General features: G+C 38.2%; 2 protein-coding genes across 6 annotated transcripts; both read left to right on the forward strand.

Annotated features, from left to right (window-relative positions):
- The first annotated feature begins 2,876 nt into the window (after nt 1-2,876).
- Nucleotides 2,877-16,908, forward strand: git2b (G protein-coupled receptor kinase interacting ArfGAP 2b). 5 transcript variants are annotated; one of them, XM_084105593.1, is made up of 20 exons: nt 2,878-3,061; nt 5,352-5,485; nt 6,177-6,289; nt 6,374-6,479; nt 6,654-6,740; nt 7,428-7,558; nt 7,650-7,744; nt 7,835-7,880; nt 8,066-8,117; nt 8,232-8,304; nt 8,409-8,506; nt 8,601-8,712; nt 8,788-8,930; nt 11,432-11,584; nt 11,666-11,875; nt 12,065-12,154; nt 13,889-13,971; nt 14,061-14,252; nt 15,236-15,299; nt 15,433-16,908. In XM_084105593.1, exons 1-20 carry the CDS (start codon nt 3,007-3,009, stop codon nt 15,610-15,612), a joined length of 2,217 nt encoding a protein of 738 aa, XP_083961719.1. In that variant the 5' UTR covers nt 2,878-3,006; the 3' UTR covers nt 15,613-16,908. The 5 variants fall into 5 exon arrangements, with proteins under 5 accessions (XP_083961723.1, XP_083961719.1, XP_083961721.1 ...); XM_084105595.1 differs by having other exon boundaries at nt 11,681-11,875; XM_084105594.1 differs by having other exon boundaries at nt 8,069-8,117.
- Nucleotides 16,909-17,476: 568 nt separating this feature from the next.
- Nucleotides 17,477-21,234, forward strand: LOC311077044 (glycolipid transfer protein-like). The gene is made up of 5 exons (XM_084105607.1): nt 17,477-17,751; nt 18,483-18,541; nt 18,666-18,799; nt 20,436-20,586; nt 20,851-21,234. Exons 1-5 carry the CDS (start codon nt 17,649-17,651, stop codon nt 21,031-21,033), a joined length of 630 nt encoding a protein of 209 aa, XP_083961733.1. The 5' UTR covers nt 17,477-17,648; the 3' UTR covers nt 21,034-21,234.
- Nucleotides 21,235-22,005: the final 771 nt, after the last annotated feature.

Here is a 22,005-nt window from a genome sequence, read left to right on the forward strand (position 1 = left end):
TTAAACAGTACCTCATGTCTCAAAGCACATAACATTACAATAATAGTGAACATAAACAACTTAAAGAGCACCTGACTGCTGCAGATTCATTTCGCCGTTGATAGTGTTGCCATTGAAACACATAAATCTGAGTCACGAACCGCTCCAAGTATAACGTCATGGGTTTCTATCTCTTCCAAGTTACATGGTGTGAATGCAACATAAGCTCATTGTTTGAAACTCAAACACTGAATCGCATGAAACACTGATGATGATGTCTGCGCGAGCAGATGCGCAGATATGAAAATACATACGTTGACACGGATAAATTTCAACAGCATTTATTGGCATAGAGCATGGAATATACAGTATAGGCTTGATTTTGGCGGACGAGATCTGCTACGCTGCTGCTGAGCAAATACACTAATTTGTTCAGAATAGTCATAAATGACAAACAAAGGAAATGCTGCTGAAGAAATGGTAGAACCCCATAGCAGATCACCTACCCTGCATGCCTTTAACCTACTCTTCAACAGCGATGCCACAGAAGTATACAGAGCTAGGCCTACCACAAAAAAGGAAGTACAAACACAACATTCTAAAAATGGCTGCACGCTTGTTTCTCTGGCGCATAAGGTCTTATAGTCATTTCTACTTTTCATATTAAACCTGCAAACACTTTAACCCCTTTTTTCCACTGAGCAATTTTTCTTTTACTTGCTTGATATTTGCTCTTCTTCAATGTAGAAATCAATCTAAAAAATAAAACAATTGACAACTAATTGTTTTTATTAGATTGTTTTACATGTCCACTTCAAAGACTGAATCAGCATAAAAATCATCATATTTTAACCATATGAACTAGAGTTTTTACTAGTCATGAACTAGTATATGAACTCGTATTGAAATAGTGTTGGAGATTTTAAAAAGAACATACTGTAAGAATGCGCAATGCAATAAGAATGTAGAAAAAAAGGTAAGATATAAAGTCTAAAGAAAAAACTTGTTTGATTCTTTTTGTTGGTTGCAGTGGGTGAATCTGAGTATATGTATATGTCTTTGTGTGTGGATGTGTTTATGTGTACTTGCTGGTTGTTTTGATGAATATATTATTGTGTCCATTATAGCATCAAGACAGTGTGTGTGGAGGATGTGTGTGTGGGTCACTTTGAAGACATACAATCATACTAATATAGGGCTGCCAACTCTCACGCATTGAGCGTGAGACTCACGCAATTGACACTTTTCACACGCTCTCACGCCACACATCCATTTTCTCAGGCACAGAAAAATTGTGGAGCAAAGAGGTACTTTTAATATTAAGCTAATTCTCAGCTCTTAGATTCCGTCAATTTTATTACGAAATTCAGACAAGAATACGTTTGGCGCTTGTAAATGTGACGTGACAGATCGCTGAGCGCCTCAGTTCAAGTGCACGTGAACCGATCACCTGTTACTTTTTTATTTAAAGATGCAGTACAACTTACCGAAAGTATACATAATATCGACCAATTAGTGTTTTTCAACCACGGAAAGAGGTCAATATAACAGCAGGAGAACAATTATGTCACATAACGTTACATTTACCTCAGGAAAGCCATTTAACGACCATAGCATGTTAATTGAATAGAAAAAATAGCTAGAGAGATTTTGCTGAGCACTATATTACATATTTATTATATTTTTACTTATGTCATTAAATAATTGTTATTATAAAAAAACTGCATTATATTTAATTTAATGTTATTTTTAACCTTTAATAATACCAGCAGATTGGGCCCTCTATGTTTACAGCATTAGGTGAGATTATTTTTTTAAATAAAATTTAAAATAAACATGTATCCAAATTAGTCAATATTGAATCAAAATCGGAATCAAATCACAAGAATGGAATTGAAATCTTGACATTTTTGTCAAGCAATAATAAAAACTGTATCCTATACCAGCCATTGTACAATGTAAACATTGTAACATGTTGTCACTAAACTTCATAAAATTCTATTTAGTTACCAAATGTTTTGACAATCACAATTACAGTTATTGTGATGCAATATTTGTTTTTACATGTAATTCATGACAGAAATTTCATTTTGGTGTGAACTAACTAGGGCTGTGAAATGATTAATCGTGATTAATCGCATCCAAAATAAAAGTTTGTGTTCACACATAATATATGAGTGTGTACTGTGCATAATTATTTTGTATATATAAATACACACACATGCATGTATATATTTAAGAAATATTTGCTTAAATATACTGTGTATATAATTTGTATATATAAATATAAATATTTTATGTATAAATAAAAAAAAATGTCTTAAATATATACATGCATGTGTGTGTATTTATATATACAAAATAATTATGCACAGTACACACACATATATTATGTGAACACAAACTTTTATTTTGGATGCGATTAATCGCGATTAATCGTTTCACAGCCCTAGAACTAACCTTTGTGATTGGTTGATCAGAGACCAATGAGTGACCAGGCATTACTCATGTTATAAAAACATAACATTTTATTGGTTTAAACCAAAAACCATGTGATGTCCATTCCAATGGCTGCAGGGCCTGAAGGGGTTAATAGTGTTGGTGGGGACTCGAGTTCTGCATGTTTATCTTTAGGGTCAGAAAATAACCAGGTTATAGAGGCCTAAACCCACAGAAAGTGACAAATCCTCCAGATATATTAAATGTAAATTCCTCTCCTTTTCTCTCGTTTGTGTTTATATAGTTAAAGTAGCCTACCCTCATGAAGGTAAAACAAAAAGTAACACGACGCGACGAACCAGCACGTTATTGGTCAGTTGATAATGGGCGCGTTCGGAGCTGGTCGCGTCGCGGTGTCATATTGAAGAACACCCGCCCATGACTGCTGATCTCCTCCTCTTCCAGGAAGTAAAAAAAGGCGTCATATAAGGAGGAACAAGGGAAAACACGTCCTCCCCACATCTGTCTCTCTCCCTCATTAATGTGTTAAGTACATTAATGTTTTATATTGTCGTGTAAAGCAGCTGTATGATGTCCATTAGAGCGCGAAACAGAGAGGTCTGCGCAGACTGCAGCTCGACCGGTAAGACAAACAAAACAAACACGAAACAGACAGTGCCTATGTGATCTTACAGGGTTTTATTCAGACAGATGTTTATAAACTGAATTTATTTGAGATTATTCTCAAGCCTTAGCCTACACAGTAATAATACTCAAGGATTACACGGATACTGGTTTCTGAATAAAACATAACGCGGTTAAAGGACAGTCCCGATATTCCCATTGGAAAATAGCGCTAACTGATGATGGTCAGGCCCTCGCTTTTAAAAACTAATTTTTACATTCAGATCAACCAATAAACTGTAGTCTCCCAATTTTTTACTTTGAGGTAAAGATGCATCTTTAATTCATTAAGCAGGGAAGTCCTAACAAAGATACACCATTGGTAACCATAGTTTCCAACGAAATCCATAGTTTCTGTTATCATAACGGTATTGTTATTTATTATAATAAAACACTGAACTTAAATAACTTTAAGTAATTATAATCTAATATTATTATTTAGGCTATTATATTTAAGTACCGTTTTTTTGTGATCCTACTGGTCTAAATTATCTACATTAATTTACTATTTTGGCTTTATCTGACTATTAAGTTTAAAATGCTGTTTGTTGTTCACCTGTAAAAAAAAAAAAAATGTTTTTTTGTTGTTGTTGACAATGCATTAAATAAGATACTGTTCCTCTTTTGCTTCAATGACAGTAGAACTTAGAATCTTGAGAGCATCTTCCATGCTTCCATGGAAACTAGCACATCTGGCCATTTGTACAAAGGCTCAGCGTTAAGGCCCGTTCACACCAAGAACGATAACTATAAAGAAAACGATGAAGATATAGGTCTAAAAATCGTTCTCATCATTTCAGAATAGCAGAGTTAACACCACAACTATAACGATAACGGCACAGAGAAACGATATAGTCGGAATCATTTTCAGAACGATTTTATCCAGCTGATGAACGATATAAGCATTGACAGCCAATCAGAATCAATCCTGCTCTAACAAGCTTGAGCATTTAATGGCACAATATGTACCTTTTTTGCTTTAAAATTAGCAAAAATCACTATATCTACGTTATATATTTTTTTTAGTTGTGTACTTACATTATCCCGACTGTTTCCAACAACTTTCAAACCAGGAGAAATTTTAATTAAATTTTTAGACACGGTACGTTTCTTTATTTCCGTTTTGTCGCAGTCAATTGCGTCATATCCGCGTTGTCTCTGGTTTCCGCCTATGGTTTCCGCTCGTACTGCCATGGTAACCAGAGCTATGAGCAGAGCCCTCTGATTAACCAAAGCGACAGACGCAGACAACTGTGGAGTTCGCAATGTCTATTTGCACGCTGTTGTTGTTTCGTTCAAACATTACGGACCATGGCAAGCAGACTTTGGATAAAAAAGGAGAACTAAAACGAGAATCAATATCAGCGCGGTGTTTTCGAGATGCCGAGAGCTCCCATAGACAGTATATAAACAAGAGCTCTACGTCCGAGACTTCGACCGCTCCTACATGTACTTTATTAAACAGGTGAGCACATTTACATAAAACTAATCAATGTTATATAGTTCAACAATGATAAAATGTTAGAATATGATCTGTATGTTATTCTAATGTTGATCTAGTTTACTGCTAGTCTCATACAGACAGACTAACACATACATTTCAACACATTCAAATGCAGTTTAGTGTGCTAATGTAATGTTAGACCAGGTGAAACAGCGCTGCGTTACCTCACAAGTTTAATTTGTCTAATAAACTGACCTGTGAGTAGTAATTCTGCGTGTAGTTCGGTAGAATGAAATGTCCGTATTCCTTTTATATCCGCGGGAGCTCGCGTCGTGTGTGGAGCTGATAGCTGTCTCTTAGCAATCCCGAACTGCTTCATATCACAGTCATGATAAAAGCATCAATGTATTCAGTCATCCATAAACATTATTAGATCGGTCGGCTTAACGTTGACGACAACATCCATAATTCTTAGCATGTGTTGCGTCATCAAACTACGCCTTTGTTATTGTAAATAGGTTAGCGACCCCTAGTGGCGAAAAATTCCATACTGTACGTTTAAAGCGGCAGACAAGCACGCGCGTAGGATAAACAGAACGATATCGTCCGCCGGTGTGGACACTGATATAGTTATCTTTAGTTATCGTTCTTGGTGTGAATGGGCCTTTATACATTTGTCATAGATTTGGCAAGTTTTTGACAAGTTTTAGGTGTGTAAGGAGGAAGAATGTATAATGTCGAGATCTGCTTTTTGAGGGGAATTTGCAATACTTGAGTAACAAAGCTTTTCTTTTCTCTTTCTTAGATCCTCGTTGGGCCTCAATCAATCGTGGAGTTCTGATCTGTGATGAATGCTGCAGTATTCACCGAGGTCTGGGCCGCCACAGCTCTCAGGTCCGGCACCTGACCCAAACTTTGTGGCCCTCCTCACAGCTACAGGTGAAGACCCATTCTGCGTGCTCTTAACGTGGAGCCGCTTTGCTTTGCATCATGTTTCCTGAGGTTCATTAAAAGGAAATGAGGCATTGTATCTCAGTTCCTAAAACAGAAATAGAATGTTGTGTTCTGCGTATTTTCTCTCGTCGGCGTCCTGCACCACACCGCAAGACAATGAGCATTCAGATTCTTGAATTAACCTCTTGTCCTGGTTTACATGCAAACCAATAACCTGGTAATGCAAGTAAACCGTGTTTACATGACTTTGTTAAATCATAAAAAATCTGATTATTGCCCAGTAGTGATGTCAAAACCTAATCATTAATGTATCTGTCTTTGGTTTAAGGATTGGTTTATGCTTAAAGGAAGAGTTCACCCAAAAATTTAAATTCTGTCATTCTTTACTCGCCCTCAAGTTGTTCCAAACCTTTTTTTTTTCAAAATTTCTTTCTTCTGTTGAACATTAAACATATTTTGAAGAATGTTGGTAACCAAACAGTTGATGGGCCCAATGACTTCCGTAGTATTTCTTTTTCATGTTCTTTTTTTTCATTGAAGTGTCTAGACACTGCTCATGTGTCTTGCTGACGCTGGAGTCACAGGAACATCAGTGCAGCGTTTTATGCGTGTTCATTTCTTATCTTAAGTGAAAGTTAATTAAAGCTGAGGTGAAGTGTTTGGTGTTTATCCATAGATGGTGAAGTCCCTGTACAATAATGGAGCAAATTCAATCTGGGAACACAGCCTTCTGGATCCATCTTCCATCATGAGTGGAAAACGCAAAGCCAATCCTCAGGACAAAGTCCAGTGAGTCCCATATATCATGACATTTAGAGCCAAGCGAGTCTCTCAGCTTAAACATGCTCACTTAATCATTTGCTTCTTTCTCAGCCCTAACAAAACAGATTTCATAAAGGCTAAATATCAAATGTTGGCTTTTGTTCATCGAATGCCATGTAGAGAAGATGATAGTGTCACTGCCAAAGACCTCAGCAAGGTAAGAATGTTACTTAATAAAAATGAACGAACTGGACTAGACAAGAATCTCTGAGATGAAAATGAGACTCAAACAAGGCCTATTGAAGATCTACATCTGATGTGGTCTTCAGAGGTCTTGAGACCAAAACCACAAAATAAACCATGGATTCATCTCTTGTTTTGTTTTTTTTAGCAACTTCACTCTAGTGTGAGAACCGGCAATTTGGAAACGTGTCTGAGGCTGTTGTCGCTGGGAGCACAGGCTAACTTTTTCCATCCAGTAAGTTTCAAAGACCATAAGGATATTGCTAAGTTTTGAAATTGCTAACGTTCTAGTTTATGTAATATAAAAAATAGTGCTCTACTCATGACGTGCAAATTAAAGAACACAGACGCAGCCGGATCATTTCCATAATGACCAACGCAATCTACCAAGAGCAGTGAAAATTAGCGTCTGGTTTAATTAAGACATGCCTTTTTTGGGTGGAAAATAATGGCGCAAATAACATTAAATTGACTAGCTCAAACCTTAGTAAATCACCTTGCATGATTCATTTAAATACTTTCCTCCCACAAATCTTGTGTCTGAAAGGTAAACTCATAAAATGCATATTAATGCAATAAGGTCAGCCAGAAAAATAACTGTCCACGCCTTTTCAGCACTAACTTTTCACTGCGTGTCTTTAGTAAATCCTGTATTTTTTTAACGCCAAAAGAGGGTTTGCGCTGGAGCAAGCTGTTAGGAAATCTGGCCCACTGATATCAGAACCCAATTTTGACAAAATGTGTAAATACTGTGTTTTGCATGGCAGTATAGGTGGATGCCTTCATGTCGATCCAATGCTAAAGTGGAAAAAGATATCATTATTTTGCTTTCTTTGCTATGTATTCCATGCGCACCATAGCAGGAGTTTAGTTTATTGTCCCTGACTGAATTACTCTAATGAATGTCATTTGTTTTCTTCAGGAGAAAGGAAATACTCCATTACATGTGGCAGCTAAAGCAGGTCAGCTGCTACAGGCAGAGCTGCTTACTGTTTATGGAGCCGATCCCGGAGCACAGGACAGTTCTGGGAAGACTCCTGTTGACTACGCCAGGTGAGAGAGATGCAGATTTGAGGGATCAGTACAAAGATGAATCATTTTCAGTGATGTTTTATGTTCTGTTATCTGTTATGTCTCACTATAGGCAGGCAGGACACCAGGAACTCGCAGACAGACTGGTGGAGATCCAGTTTGAGCTGACAGACAGACTAGCGTTCTATCTGTGCGGAAGAAAGCCAGGTCAGTCATCAGTAGCTCTGTAATGACAGCACAGCATGTACCTCACAGATTTGAGATCCTGGAAAGAAAATGGCTTCTTGTTTTCCTCAGATCATAAAAGCGGGCAACACTTTATAATTCCTCAGATAGCAGACAGGTAAGATAAGCTCTCTTTTTGTATCATGCCTGTAGTTTATTAAAATACTTAATTGCATAATTTGTTTTCATTGCTGGCTTCATATGGATAAGAAATGTGTAAGTATGGAAATGGCACTTGCTTGTCTTACTAGAGCAAGTTATGATCAGATGATAATGGCTCTCTTTATTTTATTTTACATACAGCAGTCTTGACTTGTCAGAACTGGCCAAAGCAGCAAAGAAGAAGCTTCAGTCCGTAAGTTGTACAGTAGTTTACCGTTTTTGTCTCCATGCATTTTTATTCCAACACCTATTTTGACACGTAAAATTAGCTGTATACAGCAAAATAACCTTGCTGTGGTGCTTTCAGCTCAGTAATCATCAGTTTGAAGAACTAGCCATGGATGTGTACGATGAAGTTGACAGAAGGGAAACAGATGCAGGTTAGAGAAGCGTAATAGCCTGATATCTGTACATTTTTCTCTAAAAGTACAAATTCTGATTTTATCCTAACATTTTGAATGGTGTCATTCTTTTGCTATTGTAGTCTGGCTTGCAACGCAGAACCACAGCACTTTGGTAACTGACACCACAGTGGTACCTTTCCTCCCTGTCAACCCTGAATATTCTTCCACTAGGAATCAGGTACATTGACACAGATGCGCACACACCTTTTAAAATTATTGAGTTGATTTGATCATGTTTGAGTTTCCCTCTGTTTGTGGTATTTATGTTACAGGGGCGCCAGAAACTCGCAAGGTTCAATGCACATGAGTTTGCCACGCTGGTCATTGATATTTTAACTGATGCCAAACGCCGTCAGCAAGGAAATTCTCCTGATAATGTCAAAGGTGATGAAAGTTCTTGGGTTTGTCATGAACTGTATGATGCATAAAGTTCAACTTCCACCCTTTGTTTCTTCCCAGATAATGTGGAGTTAATTCTGAAGGACATTGGGAACCGTCATGGCAGTGAAAGTCCTGAGATGGACCAGCCTGATTATGACAGTGTAGCATCAGATGAGGATACTGAGCAAGAACCAACATCTGGAAAAGACGAGAGGACCAAGGTAAATTGTTGAGTTTCTCTGGCTGCGTAATCAGGAATAATTGCGAATAACAATATTATTGTCATTTTAAGACAATTTTATGCCACTAAAATTGGTAAAATAACAGCATAATAATGGAAGTACATACTTCCAAATGACTTCTGATTCTCAAGAATATTTAGATAATAATTTATATCCTAAATAAATAAAACTTTTGCAAAGTAACAAAAAGCGGAAAAAGTATGTTTGACAATGTCAGACCTTTAAAGTACACAACAAAAAGGCACAGATTTTTCCCGGACCTTCTTTTCTCAGTTAAGTGGGGTGCACACTATTGCTGAAAAACACAAACCCTATTTAGCAGCCCGATATCCATATGAACAAAAGCACAAATGTCTCAACAGGCAACTAGTATTTTTCTAGAGACATGTTTTTTAAAAGTTGAACTTCTTTTAACTTGAGCACTGTGTGTTTATAAAGCCGTGTTGAGCACGAGACGCTGCAAAAAATCCAAGTGCAACGTTTAAACGCGTCTGTCTTGCGCATGTTTACATAGAAAAACTATGCACCTGTCAGTGTATGCTCTGTGTGTGAGGATGAGCTGCCTAAGCCTCGCTTTCATCTCCGACAGAGAGAGCAGACAAGATGACAGAGGCAGTGCGATCGGTTAAAATGTTGGCAGGGTTCCCATGCTTCTTGAAAGTACTTGAATTTCAGATACATGGATTCAAGAACTGGAAAGTATGTGAAAACAAACATAGGTCCTTAAAAGTGTTTGAATTAAACGTACTAAATTTTTATAGAGTAGCAAGGTGCTGCCAGAGCGAAACAGCGCTACTGATTGGGGGAAAGCAGGAAAACCTGAAAAAAACAGCGCGAGTGCATGGATGCTGATCACGTGCAGGCAGCCCTGTGTGTTAATTTTATTTAACTAGCTCAGTATCAGGGAAGTGCAAAATCGATGCTCGGCTCAGGATTGAACTACATAAAAATTGGTTAATCAAAGTTCCAAAGAATAATGCCTAATAAATTAGAGTTTATAAACACAGCGCTGCTTTGCGTACAGCGCAAGTAACTGGGTAAATCAGTATATTTATGCTGTTCTATAAGCACCACCTACTTTCAGGGATTGAATTTGCAGTTCCTTTCAGTGTGTCTGCCGTTTTTCTTTAAACCAATGTGAAGATCAACTATAATATTGTCTGGTATTTTTAGACAGTTTACATGCAGAGTTGTAAATGTAAACGGTGGATTCTCATGTGCTTTCAAAAATGTAGAATAATATGGTATCTCGTAGAGCTGTCAAAATGGCTGAAAAGCTACATTTGAATTTCTTTCTTAAATATTAGCAAAATTCGAATTATATTCGAATTCTAAAGTCAATACTTAAAGGGATAGTTCACCCAGAAATGATTTACATGATTTACCATTATTAAAGTGCTCCACGCATCTCCGGGGGTTAATAAAGGCCTTCTGAAGGGAAGCGATGCAATCATGTAAGAAAAATATCCATATTTAAAACTTTATCGACTAAAATAACTAGCTTCCAGCAGATGGCCGTACGCATCGGTTTACGCAAAAAGAGTAACCCTAGAACTTGACACACAACATAATGACGAACGCGGTTGCCCAGCCCTGTTTGTTTGAACCAAGAGAGGCATCAAGTTCAGGGGTTACTCTTTTTGCCTAAATCGATGCGTACAGCCGGAAGCTAGTTATTTTAGTCGATAATGTTTTAAATATGGATATTTTTCTTACACTAACGCATCGCTTCACTTCAGAAGGCCTTTATTAACCCCCAGAGACACGTGGAGCACTTTAATGATGAATATATGCGCTTTGATGGACTTCCAAAGACATACAGCCATTCACTGCCATTATGAAGCTTGGAAGAGCCAGGACATTTTTTAATATAACTCCCAATTGTATTCATCTGAAAGAAGAATGTCATATACACCCAGGATGGAGTAAATCATGGGCTAATTTTCATTTTTGGGTGAACTATCCCTTTAATGTTAAAAGAAAAAAGTACTGTGTTATGTCATCACGTCTCGCACACCTCTTGACACAAAAAAAATTAGAATGCACAGTTTTTGCATTCGAATGTGCATGTTTTTTTTTTATTCTACGAATATTTGAAATTTTATTTGACAGCCCTAGTTATCTAGAGCAGTGGTTCTCAATTCCAGTCCTCGGGACCCCTTGCTATGCACATTTTGTATGTCTCTCTTATCTGACACACTCAGTTCAGTTCATGGAGTCTCTCCTAATGAGCTGATGATCTGGTTCAGGTGTGTTAAATAAGGGAGACATAAAAAATGTGCAGAGCAAGGGGTCCCGAGGACTGGAATTGAGAACCACTGATCTAGAGGATATATGTATTGTGTATATATGCATAATTATTTAAAATTTTGAACGAGGTCACCTCCATATATGGTGCGATAAGTCAATATAGTAATTATCGCAACAGGCCTAATTAATAGTGTGTGGGATCAAAACTAACTGTGATCTTTTTTTATCAGAGCTCAGAGTCCTCAGACTTGTCGGACAGCCCGATCACCGTTCAGGAGTTCATGGAAGTGAAAAGTGCCCTCAATGCCTCTGAAGCAAAGATCCAGCAGCTCCTCAAGGTCAACTGCCATCTTAGTGAGGAGTTGAGACTCATGCAAAGCAAGGTAAGAGGTCAGATCGCAGTCTGACACTCCATCACTGCTGTAGCTGAAAGTGTCTGACTCCGCTTAGTGTCTTCATTTCAGTTAAACTCCCTCCAGAATGAGAACAGCACTCTGAAATGGCAAACTCCAAACAGTTTGGCAAGGTCGCAGGATCTCCCGCAGAGGGCACCTCCACGCGGCTGTAGGGCCATGTCGATGTATGAGACTGGTTCAGGTCCGAGGCAGTACCACCCTAGAGGAGAGACCGCCCACCCTGACACAACTCTGACTCTTCAACCACTGCCATCTAATGTAAGTACGAACCGAACCAAAGCCAAAATTGGTTTTGGTGCTCCCGTTTCATTATTTCCTTTGGTTTTAACTCAGTTGGTAACCCAGTGAATCATCACTTCAGGTATGATTTGATAACCCCTCTTCTCGTTTTGTGCATTCATAATTAAAAAAAAAAATCCCTCAAAACATAATCTGAACCCTTTCTAGATTGGGAAGGGTCCCTCGGTGACTGCCTTCTCCTCCCTTCCCACGTTCCCCTCAACTCTGTCCTGGTCCTGGGATGAGATAACCCAAAGGGTGAAGTACCTGCTCAGTGAACAGGCTGTTGGAAGGGCTTATCTTCTACCTGTACCCCATTCACTCAGTGCATGAATCAGATCTGTCCAACCAATGGACAACGTGTTCCTCAGCTGGATTACTAACTTTAAACCGTATACGCAGCGAGAGACACCAGCCATTAACATTACTCACCACTCTGCTTGATGTGTGAAGCAGTCACTGGCTCTCTGATATCTCAGACCTGAAACATACTCTATGCAAGTACGTGAATGCAAACGCTTCTAGCTACACAAGTTTGATGCCGCCCATCGTTTGAAATGTATCAGAATGCAATCCATGCTTTTTGTGCAGATGCTTTTATCCAAAGTGAATTAGATTGCATTGAAGGTATATTGTAGAAGTAAAATAATGACAAATGTTTTTGAAACAAAAAAGCTTGTTGAATTGCACTACTTGAAAAAATTGCATTAACCCTGCTTGCATTTTAATGCATTGTATTTTCAGGGCTTGCATTTTTATGGGCTGAAATTCAACATGGTTGTATATTTAAGCTTTGAATATTTCAATTCAAAACATTTCACACAGGTTTTCATTATTAAAAACTCAATAATCCATATTCACCTTCCAGAATTCACTTCCAAAATGTTAATTCTGTTTAAAAATGCAACCTATAATATTCGAGAGGCAATTTTCGATCCATTTTATTTCGCTTTACAAATTCGCTTCCACAAATTCAGTGGTTCAAATTCAACAGAAAATTCCACATCTGACATCCGGGAACCCAGGAATATCAGTAGATTACAGATTGATAATCTCCATAGCTGTTAGTCATCCTCACCAGCAGGGGGCGCAAGCAGCTGTTGATGAAGAAAACTATAGAGCAACGGGTGAGAGAGTCATTCATTCATAAAAAACGGATTTACAGAAATGGAACAAGCAGTAAGTATTGTGATGATTATCAGGGCCAGTATATGGAAAAGCTGATAAAGACACAAAAGCTGTGTTTACATTGAAGTCTTCACTGTTACTTTTGTACATGTAAGTTTTGCACAGCTTTCTCTATCGTGACCGAGATTATGTTATTCCCCGATGCTGATGTACAGATCAAACGTTAAATCTGAGGTAGTAGAGACATATATTTCTCTTGTTTGTTCACAACCATGTTGAATTTCAGCCAATAAAAATGCAAGCCCTTAAAATAAAATGCATTAAAATGCAAACAGGGTTAATGCAATGCATATGTTTTCAAGTAGTGCAATTCAACAAGCTTTTTTGTTTCAAAAACATTTGTCATTATTTTACTTCCATAGTATACATTTTATCAGTTCATGCATGCCCTGAGAATTGAACCCATGACATTGGCGTTGCTGGTGGAGCAACAGTTTGAGGAAGTTAAATTTATTTTAACATGTTTATAGCTAGCTACCTGAATAACAATGCAGGGCAGTTAAATAGGGCAGATGTTTGACGGTAACTCTATCGCCCCCTTGAGTCTCGAGGATTTGTTACTGCATTGTTAATGCGAGAACACGCTAAGTATTTACGACGTGTTGGCCAAGCGTCTGCATTTGACTGCTAGCGCAAAGTATGTTTCTGGCCTTACTTTACAGCTGTTATGCTGATGTTTTGATTCCACACCAAAAGCATGATTGTTTGCTGTCTCTTCAAGCTTTGAGTAAGCACCAGTTGTCAGTAACAGGTTGCATCCCTTGTTTAAGCAGAAAGCTCACTGTGACTCTACTCCTGTTACAGGGATCCACCTTGGACGCCCAGAGCGGCATGCCAGAAAGTGACTATGATAATGCACTGAACCACATTGAGATGGAAGAATCCGGGTTTGTCTTTCACCTTTTGTTGTTTAAAAAAAACAAAACAAAACATGTATTTATTTTTTAACAGTGAATGCTTTCCATCTTCCCCACAGGTCAACACTGAGTAACTTCTCCAGGGCGAGTGGCTGGCCGGGTGACGGTACAGTGCCGCAATCAGAAAACATGTCTGAGGGCGAGTGTGATTCGACTCTACCGTGCACAGAGGACGTCATCAGCAAAACAGAGCTGATCACTAAGAACATCCAAGAATTACTCAGAGCTGCACAGGAAAATAAACATGAGAGGTAAGAAAATGTGTCTGGCCTTCGTGTGGCGACAGCCTGGGTAGGTTTAGTGGAGTGAAAGGGGTGAAAGGACCCATTCTCCAGTCGGAGACTTCAGTGGCTCAGCCCTAGTGGCACAGTGTCTCTTTTGTCTGTTAAGCAAGTGATGGAATTGTGTCAACACAGCTGGGATATAACAACACATGGCCATGTTGGAAGGATACGTGTAGATCCACAAATGGCTTATGTTTGTCTTTCTTGCTGAGTTTACTGCATGCAGTATGTTCAGTATTCACATAAGTATCAGGAACAGTCATTTGAATCCAATATTCTGAACACTGGGAGCCTTTGTTGTTCAACTTGCGCTGGCATTCGGTCTCTGGTCTGTGATGATCATTATGCAGTCATGGGAGAATGATACCTTAGGTTTGCATTTCACTCACCCAGATCTGCACTTTAGCTGTCCTTACACAGTGCAAAACAAGTCACATGTGGTTTTGGGGAGGGTTTTTTTTTTTACCATCAAGAACCACTAATTATCAAAAGGGGCTTGTCGTACCCTTGTTTTAATCCTGTATTTGTAAATAAAATGGATATTTAATACGTTTTCTTTATTTGAGGCTGAATTGGGTCGTAGTGTGTCCAAAGCTTTTGTGTGAATGATTGGAGCCATATCAGAATCAGAATCAGAAAAGTATTTTTGCACATACAAGGAATTTGTTTTGGTGACAGAAGAAGCTTCCAGTACAAGACAACAACAGTACACAGATTGTAAAAAATAAAATAATAATAAAGATATATGAATAAGATACACATGTAATATATAACATATAATATATAATTTAAGAAAAAATATATTTTTTATGTACACCAGAGTAGAATAGGAAAATATATTTGGTTCTACTTCCCCAAGTTTTTATAATAAAATGTAATATTTTTAAATGACAATTGATCTAATCAGAGAAAAAAAAAAATGCATTTTCCATTGTCTTTCTTTCTCCAAGTTTTGTCCTGTGTTCGGAGAGAATTCTTGTAGCAGTGACAGAAATGGCTACATTATTCCCTAAGGTAAGCCTTGAGCCAATTAGGAAACTTTGCCATAGTGGAGATTATAACCCTTTATATCTTTATTTATTGTCTCTGCATCCACACACCAAGCACTAAGCGGTTAATACGGCTCTGAAATTGTCTCCCATCACAGAGGCCGTCCTCCGAGACCGTTCGCGGATCCTTACGCCTCTTGACCTCCAGTGCCAGCCGTCTGCAGGGCGAATGTCAAAAGGTCACACCGCATGATTCCCAGCAAGTTATTCAGTGTGCCTACGACATTGCCAAGGCGGCTAAACAGCTAGTTACTGTGACTACCAAAGACAGTAACTGAGTTACAGTACGAGTCGCTGAGCGCCTTTCACCATGTACACTTTGCTATTATCTTGTCCAGTATTATTGATCAAAGTTTTTTTTTTAACGTTTACTCTAACATAACTTTCGGGGCACAAAGCCTTGATAATTAGCGGCCTGATTTTTATTATTTTTTCCTAGCTTTATTGTGCCGTTTTATAATGTAAACTAATATTTGTTTTGCTTCCCATGGTGCTAATTAACTGATTTGTCATATCTGTATTGCTCTTGTTTGTGGATAAACAGAACATGGCCTTTACTCATTTCCTACCTGCACATTTCAAATATACCATGTACGAAGTTTAAGTGAGACAAAACTGAAAATCATAAACAGCTATTATTGCTGAAATTCAGCTGGCGTAGTAAGTATTTCTGTCTTGAAAACCAGCTCGCTCAAAATGTGACCATGATGTAGATGTCAGGACACACAATGCCTCATTTCTTGTGCAATAAATACCTTTAGCCTCGCTGCAAAATCCTACCTTACCCGTCCTGGTGTTGCCATTGTATTAAGTATTCAGGGTGTATAGTCTTATTATGGAGTGCTTTAGTATGTGAGCTGTTATACCTCATTTGTGTGTATGCTTGGGTGTCTATTATACACTTAAATATATAGTCCCTCACACATGCAGACACATCACCCTCGGCTTATGATTTTAAAATGTCATGTTTATTTTCGCCATTAATAGTTTTCATTCATTTGTGCCTCATCGTTATCCAGTTCAAATGATTGTCCCTTTGAATTTCTTTCAAGATTCAGTCTTTGCAGCTTAATCCCAGGCATGTGTGTGAAAGTTTTCATTTGTCCAGGGCATCAGAGAATGTCAGAGTTTATTCATGGGCAACTGTAAAACGAAATCCTTTTACTATGAATTCACTCTGTCTGATGTTTTAGGGATGCTCTTGTGTGTCCAAAGGACGTGTTCATGTGCTGCCTTGTCTGAAATAATACAAATAACACAAACAATTGCCTAACGGCCACCAGCTGCTGTGTTAGTGATTCCGGTATTATGTGGTATCGCTTTGTATTATTCAGTACATTGTATTATATTTATATACAAGTTATATATGTAAGCTGCTGGTTGTCAGTTATGTATGCAACTAATCTGGTGCGAGATTGTCCTATTTCCTGCTCCAGTAGCTGGTGGATGTGTACACATGCACTTACCTGCTCAATTTGGAAGGATACATCGGCCTTCATATGGGATATGCATCATGCAGTTGATGCTGCTTCACAGTCTTGTTACTAAATATAATAAATTTTAATTGTACTCAAGCTACAGCTAGTCATTTTCTTTTCTATTTGCATTTACTGTAGAATGACATAACTTAAAGGGATAGTTTACCCAAAAAATGTTCTCAAGTTTCCCTCAAGTTCTTTCAATCCTGTATGAATTTATTTTGCTGATCACATAAGAAGATATTTCAAAGAATGTGGGAAAACAAACAGTTGATGGGCTCCATTGACTTTCATAGTAGCCTATGGGGAAAAAATACTTTGGAAGTCAATGGGGCACATCAACTGTTTGGTCACCGACTATCTTCAAAATATATTTTTTTTATGTTCAGCAGAAGAAAGAAATTCATGCAGGTTTGGAACAACTTGAGGGCGAGTAAATGATGACAGAATTTAATTTTTTTTTAGTGATCTATCCTAAGCTGCTCTGTTGCACTCTTTTATAAATTGCCACAAGGTCTGTTGATAAGGTTTTAGCCTATAACGGGATATAACCCACTGAATTATTTAAAAGCATGTAGCATGCCATTTCTCATTAGGAAGGGTATTTAAAATGCGGTCATGATTTATTAACGCCGTGGCCTCACTGCGGTGACTGACTGAACTCACTTCGGGTTTGCTTCAGTCGGTCAATTTGTCAGTAACTCTCCCTCACCTGTTGAATATTTTTTCACGACATTCCGGAAGAATTTAAATTAGAAACGAACGGTGGCGAACCTTTGACAATTGAAAATAAAGCCTCAAGATTTCAGCAGTTAGCATTATTTACATGTTTTGTGATGGCACTTTTCCTGGATCAGCAGTTTGCGTCGCTGCCAGACACCAACGAGATCGCCACGAAAACATTTCTGGAGTCAGTTTCTCATCTGCCACATTTTTTCGGTGAGTCGTTAACTTGTGCGTGTGACTTAATTATGGGAAGTTACACATATGAGATTTTTGGTGAGCGAGCATAAGAAACTGTATCTTAAGGCCTATAGATTAAATACCGAAGATGATTTTAATAGAATCAATACTACTGGAGGGAAACACAATGAAAGCAATTTTGGACATAAAATCTTTCTTTCCCTGCTATTGCCTTTCACATTTGGCATTTCAGTTTGACTTTTTAATGTCTGAATTGTCCAAACTTGTGTAACAAATAACAAAGGGGGTCATTAAACATTGAACGCAGTGGACAAAACAGAACTGATACTCTTTACGCAGCGCGGGTGAATACCTCCTTTAACCACACGGTGGTGCCAAATTACCACGCGCTTTTATCACTGTGTTCCAGGGTCAGAAAATAGCCTAGGCAAAAATGCCTCTTGATTCCTGAAGTCATCAGAATATGGGTACAATAAATGTTGTTTCAGTGAATTCCTGTTATTTAACGCTTGATATATTTCATAGTATTTTATTCTAGGCCTGTCTAGTTATAGTTTTAGTATCCTAGTTAGTACAGTACACGTAGTTATAGTTTTAGTAGAACAGGATGAACAGTTTGTTTACCAGATGGCTACAACTTTCTTGGTACCTACCTATACAGCACTTCAAAATAGTTGCTTCACATTTGTAAACAATTGCATGTCAGGATTAGCTGTTATAATGTGTTTTATAAAATTATGTTTCAGATTGCCTGGGTTCCAAGGTTTTTGCACCAATTAAGGCTGACATAAATGGAAACATCACAGTAAGTCTAATTAAGGGCTAAGCTAGTATGTGTTCATTAGTCCATTTTTAAGGATGCTTCCTATATCAAATGCCTTTGAAAATGTATTTTATGAGTGTTTTGAATTCTTCCCAATTCTCACTAGAAAATTAAAGCTGTCTATGACTCAGATCCAGTGAAGTATGAGACTCTTCAGCAGATACTGTTAATTGAGAAAAGCATCTATGGCTCAGATTGGCCTAAAGTTGGAGCCACGCTGGCGCTTATGTGGTTAAAGAGGTCATTTGTTCACTTAGTCACATTTTCTGCATGTCCTTTGTTTCTTCTGATTTTATATCTCAAACTAGTGTGAAATACTAACAACAAATCACATTAATAGAAACTAGAGCTGCACAATTCTAAATACACTGAGAATCTCATTTTTGTAGGCTATTAAAATAGACCACAATTCTGAAGGAAAATGTTTATTAATGTGATTTACAAAACTGAACTTCACTAAGCAAAATGTAATTTATTAGAGGTATTGAAAAATGTTTGCATTTATTTTATTTATAAAATGCAATTAACAAAATGTAACATTGTGAAATATGTAACTATCTAGCGGCGCATCAATAACTCTTTGCGGATACCATAGAAATTATGAGAAATGCAGTAAACGTAAGCATACCTGTCCTGCAATTGCCCGTGAATTCTTTTAAAAAACAGGATTTTTTTCAGTGGAAACTTTAAAAATAGATCAATCCAAAATAAATGTTTAAAAGCAAACATGTTGAAGATTAGCCAATTGGCTGTCGATTAATTAAATAAGCAGTTTTCCCACAAAACCAGTTTCTACAGCGTAATGTAGCCTCTCTTCCATTGACATCCATTAAAAAAGTGGCCTCTAGTCTCCTTTACTGCGTACCACAGCATTAGCAGGCGTTACACTTTTTTTAGTTTTTTTTGCTAACCTTGCACCCTTGCACCCTTGCCTTCAAGTGACTTTGACACTAATCCCTAACCCTACCCTTCATTGTAAGCTTAACCAATGGAATTAGTTGCATGGTGGGATTTCCACTTATCTGGTTTGGGGGGGAAAACACATGTTCTACATACTCTGGGTACAATTAAATGTGTTTTGTACAATTTTATACATTTTATTTGTAACCAATTCAAGTGTAACCATAACCTAATACTGTTATTAAACCACCTCGGTTATAACCTGTGCTGACTAGTTTTGATTCAGTATTAACTTTGAAGTGCTACCTATTGCAATACAATATTGTCACACTATAGCAACGCTCTCCCACATATTTTGCCATTCTAACTGTGCTTATTTCTGTCATTGGTAAAGTAGCAGTGGGTGGTAATAGACAAGAAGTGTACAGTTTTATATCATCTTGCTGATAACTTTTCTTAAGTCATTCGGAAATTCTGCAGCCTGAACCACTGTAGTGAAACCAGCCTTACAAGGAGGTGAAAGCTTTTTACAAGTCGGAATCTCGTAATTACTGCAATTTCTACATGACGTGAACGCACCTAAAGTTGCGAATAATTATCTGGGAACAAGATCGTGTGGGTGTTGAGACTGTCCTCGCTGCAGCTTGTAGTGATGACGTACTGCGTTAAATCCAATTCGTAGTCGTAGTGCTTTTATTGCCCAAACCTGTTTAGCGCAAACTCCTTCCGCAGTCGATTCTAAAGATTTCATTACTCATGTCAATCACAGTGCTGATCACCAACATAATGCTACAAAAGATACTAACCCCTAAACATACCCTACACCCTAACCTTAAAATGGTTTGGGGGGAAAAACGTGTCATTTATTGGATTTAATGTGTTAATTGTGCAGCTCTAATGAAAATAATATACTACTGTATGTACAATTTATGATTTTTCATAAATTGTTTGACAATATCACCAGTGTTTTCCTCAGAGGTCTGCGGTTCATTCAGATTTTACTGCAAAGTCTAGTGGACGGGGAGAAAGATGAGGACAATCCCGATCTTATTCGCATCAATATCACTAAAGCTTATGAGCAAGCCCTCAAGAGGTATCACGGCTGGATTGTCCAGAAAGTTTTCAAGGTGGGTGTTTTCAGTAGCTATGTGTGCATGGCGAGATGGGCATGTCATTTTGTTTTGCATGTAATGAGGCCTGGAAAAGTCTTGTAAAGGAAATTATCTAGTAAACATACTCAGTAAATATACTTTTACTGTGATCATAAACAACAAACAAACAACAAAAAAGTCAAAAGTCGAAAAATGTAGGTCATCTGTAATAACGTATGGCTTTTTTATTAAGACAATGATTGCTTGCTTACCCAGCCATTTTGTTTGGTTTTGCTGTAGGCTGCCCAATATGCCGCACCATGCCGGTCAGATTTTCTTAGAGCTTTATCCAAGGATCAAGAAGTTGCAGAGGAAGAATGCTTAACAAAAGTTCGCCAGTTCTTGATAAACTTCACTGCAACTGTAGATGCCATTTATGAAATGTATTCTGTAATGAATGCTGAACTGGACTACTTAGTTTGAAACATCCTACAGATGTCAGTTTCTGAAGCAATTCAGTCTATTCATCTTTAATGCAGCACAGTTTTCATACATGTTCAAAGGCCCGTTCACACCAGAAACTATTACTATATTAGTGTCCACACCAATGCATGATTACATTCTGTTTATTATAAGCCTGCGTTGCACTGATGTCATCCGCCTCTTTAAAGTCACCATTAAATCAAAATTGACCGATCCTTATTTTTTTAAAGAATATTGCGGGATTTACTTAGCCTATAAAGGATTTATCCTTAGGGCTGTGCGATTTAATCAAAATCAGAATAAAATCGCATCTGAGCATGCGTGATTTCTGAACCGCAGAAAGCACGATTCTGAATGCAGCATGCCTAAAGGCTGATTTATACCTCTGCATCGGACCTACGCCGGAGCCTCTACGCTGTAGGCAACGCATTGGTTTAAATTTATACTTCTGCGTCGTTGTCCGCGTTGACGCGCAATTACTCATGCAGAGGGAGCATGTGAAACCCGAGGGAGGGGTTCAAGCAGACCAATCACAGCGCATGCGTCCGCATAGATTTGACGCGTTGTTACATTTTTGGAGAGGCGCACGTCAGGGTACGCCGAAGTGTATGCGTGCTACACACAGCTTACGTCGTAGCTACAGCGTGAGTTCGACTCAGAAGTATAAATTGGGCTTAAATCTAGCGCGAGAACAGAACCGAGCAGGTTTACTATTACGACATGGAAGTAAATACAGAATCAGGGAAGGTAAATCCAGGACAGTATTAAAAACATCTGTGGTTTGGGAATATGTTGGATACAGGAGAGATGATGTTTCTGAGAGCCCAAGGCCGTCCCAAGCATGGGGGTGGGAGGCGGGGATGTTCATTTGGTGCGGGGCCCGGTTTGGTAGCACCAGTTGGCCCTGATAGAGCCAGGGAATTTGCAAGCACTTTCAAACTATTGTTGCAGCCAAACAGAATATAGTAGACC

This window comes from Abramis brama, assembly GCF_963993115.1.
Source record: "Abramis brama genome assembly, chromosome: 25".
In the NCBI taxonomy this organism is placed as follows: Eukaryota; Metazoa; Chordata; class Actinopteri; order Cypriniformes; family Leuciscidae; genus Abramis; species Abramis brama.

What these genes read in the sequence shown, in the direction of transcription:
- LOC311077044 (XM_084105607.1), top strand. Translation starts at nt 17,649, where the DNA reads ATGGCACTTTTCCTGGATCAGCAGTTTGCGTCGCTGCCAGACACCAAC. An exon ending in TCATCTGCCACATTTTTTCG is followed by an intron (nt 17,752 to 18,482) that starts GTGAGTCGTTAA and finishes ATTATGTTTCAG; the next exon opens with ATTGCCTGGGTTCCAAGGTT. An exon ending in GCGCTTATGTGGTTAAAGAG is followed by an intron (nt 18,800 to 20,435) that starts GTCATTTGTTCA and finishes TGTTTTCCTCAG; the next exon opens with AGGTCTGCGGTTCATTCAGA.
- git2b (XM_084105593.1), top strand. Translation starts at nt 3,007, where the DNA reads ATGATGTCCATTAGAGCGCGAAACAGAGAGGTCTGCGCAGACTGCAGC. An exon ending in GGCCCTCCTCACAGCTACAG is followed by an intron (nt 5,486 to 6,176) that starts GTGAAGACCCAT and finishes GTTTATCCATAG; the next exon opens with ATGGTGAAGTCCCTGTACAA. An exon ending in ATTCCTCAGATAGCAGACAG is followed by an intron (nt 7,881 to 8,065) that starts GTAAGATAAGCT and finishes TTTTACATACAG; the next exon opens with CAGTCTTGACTTGTCAGAAC.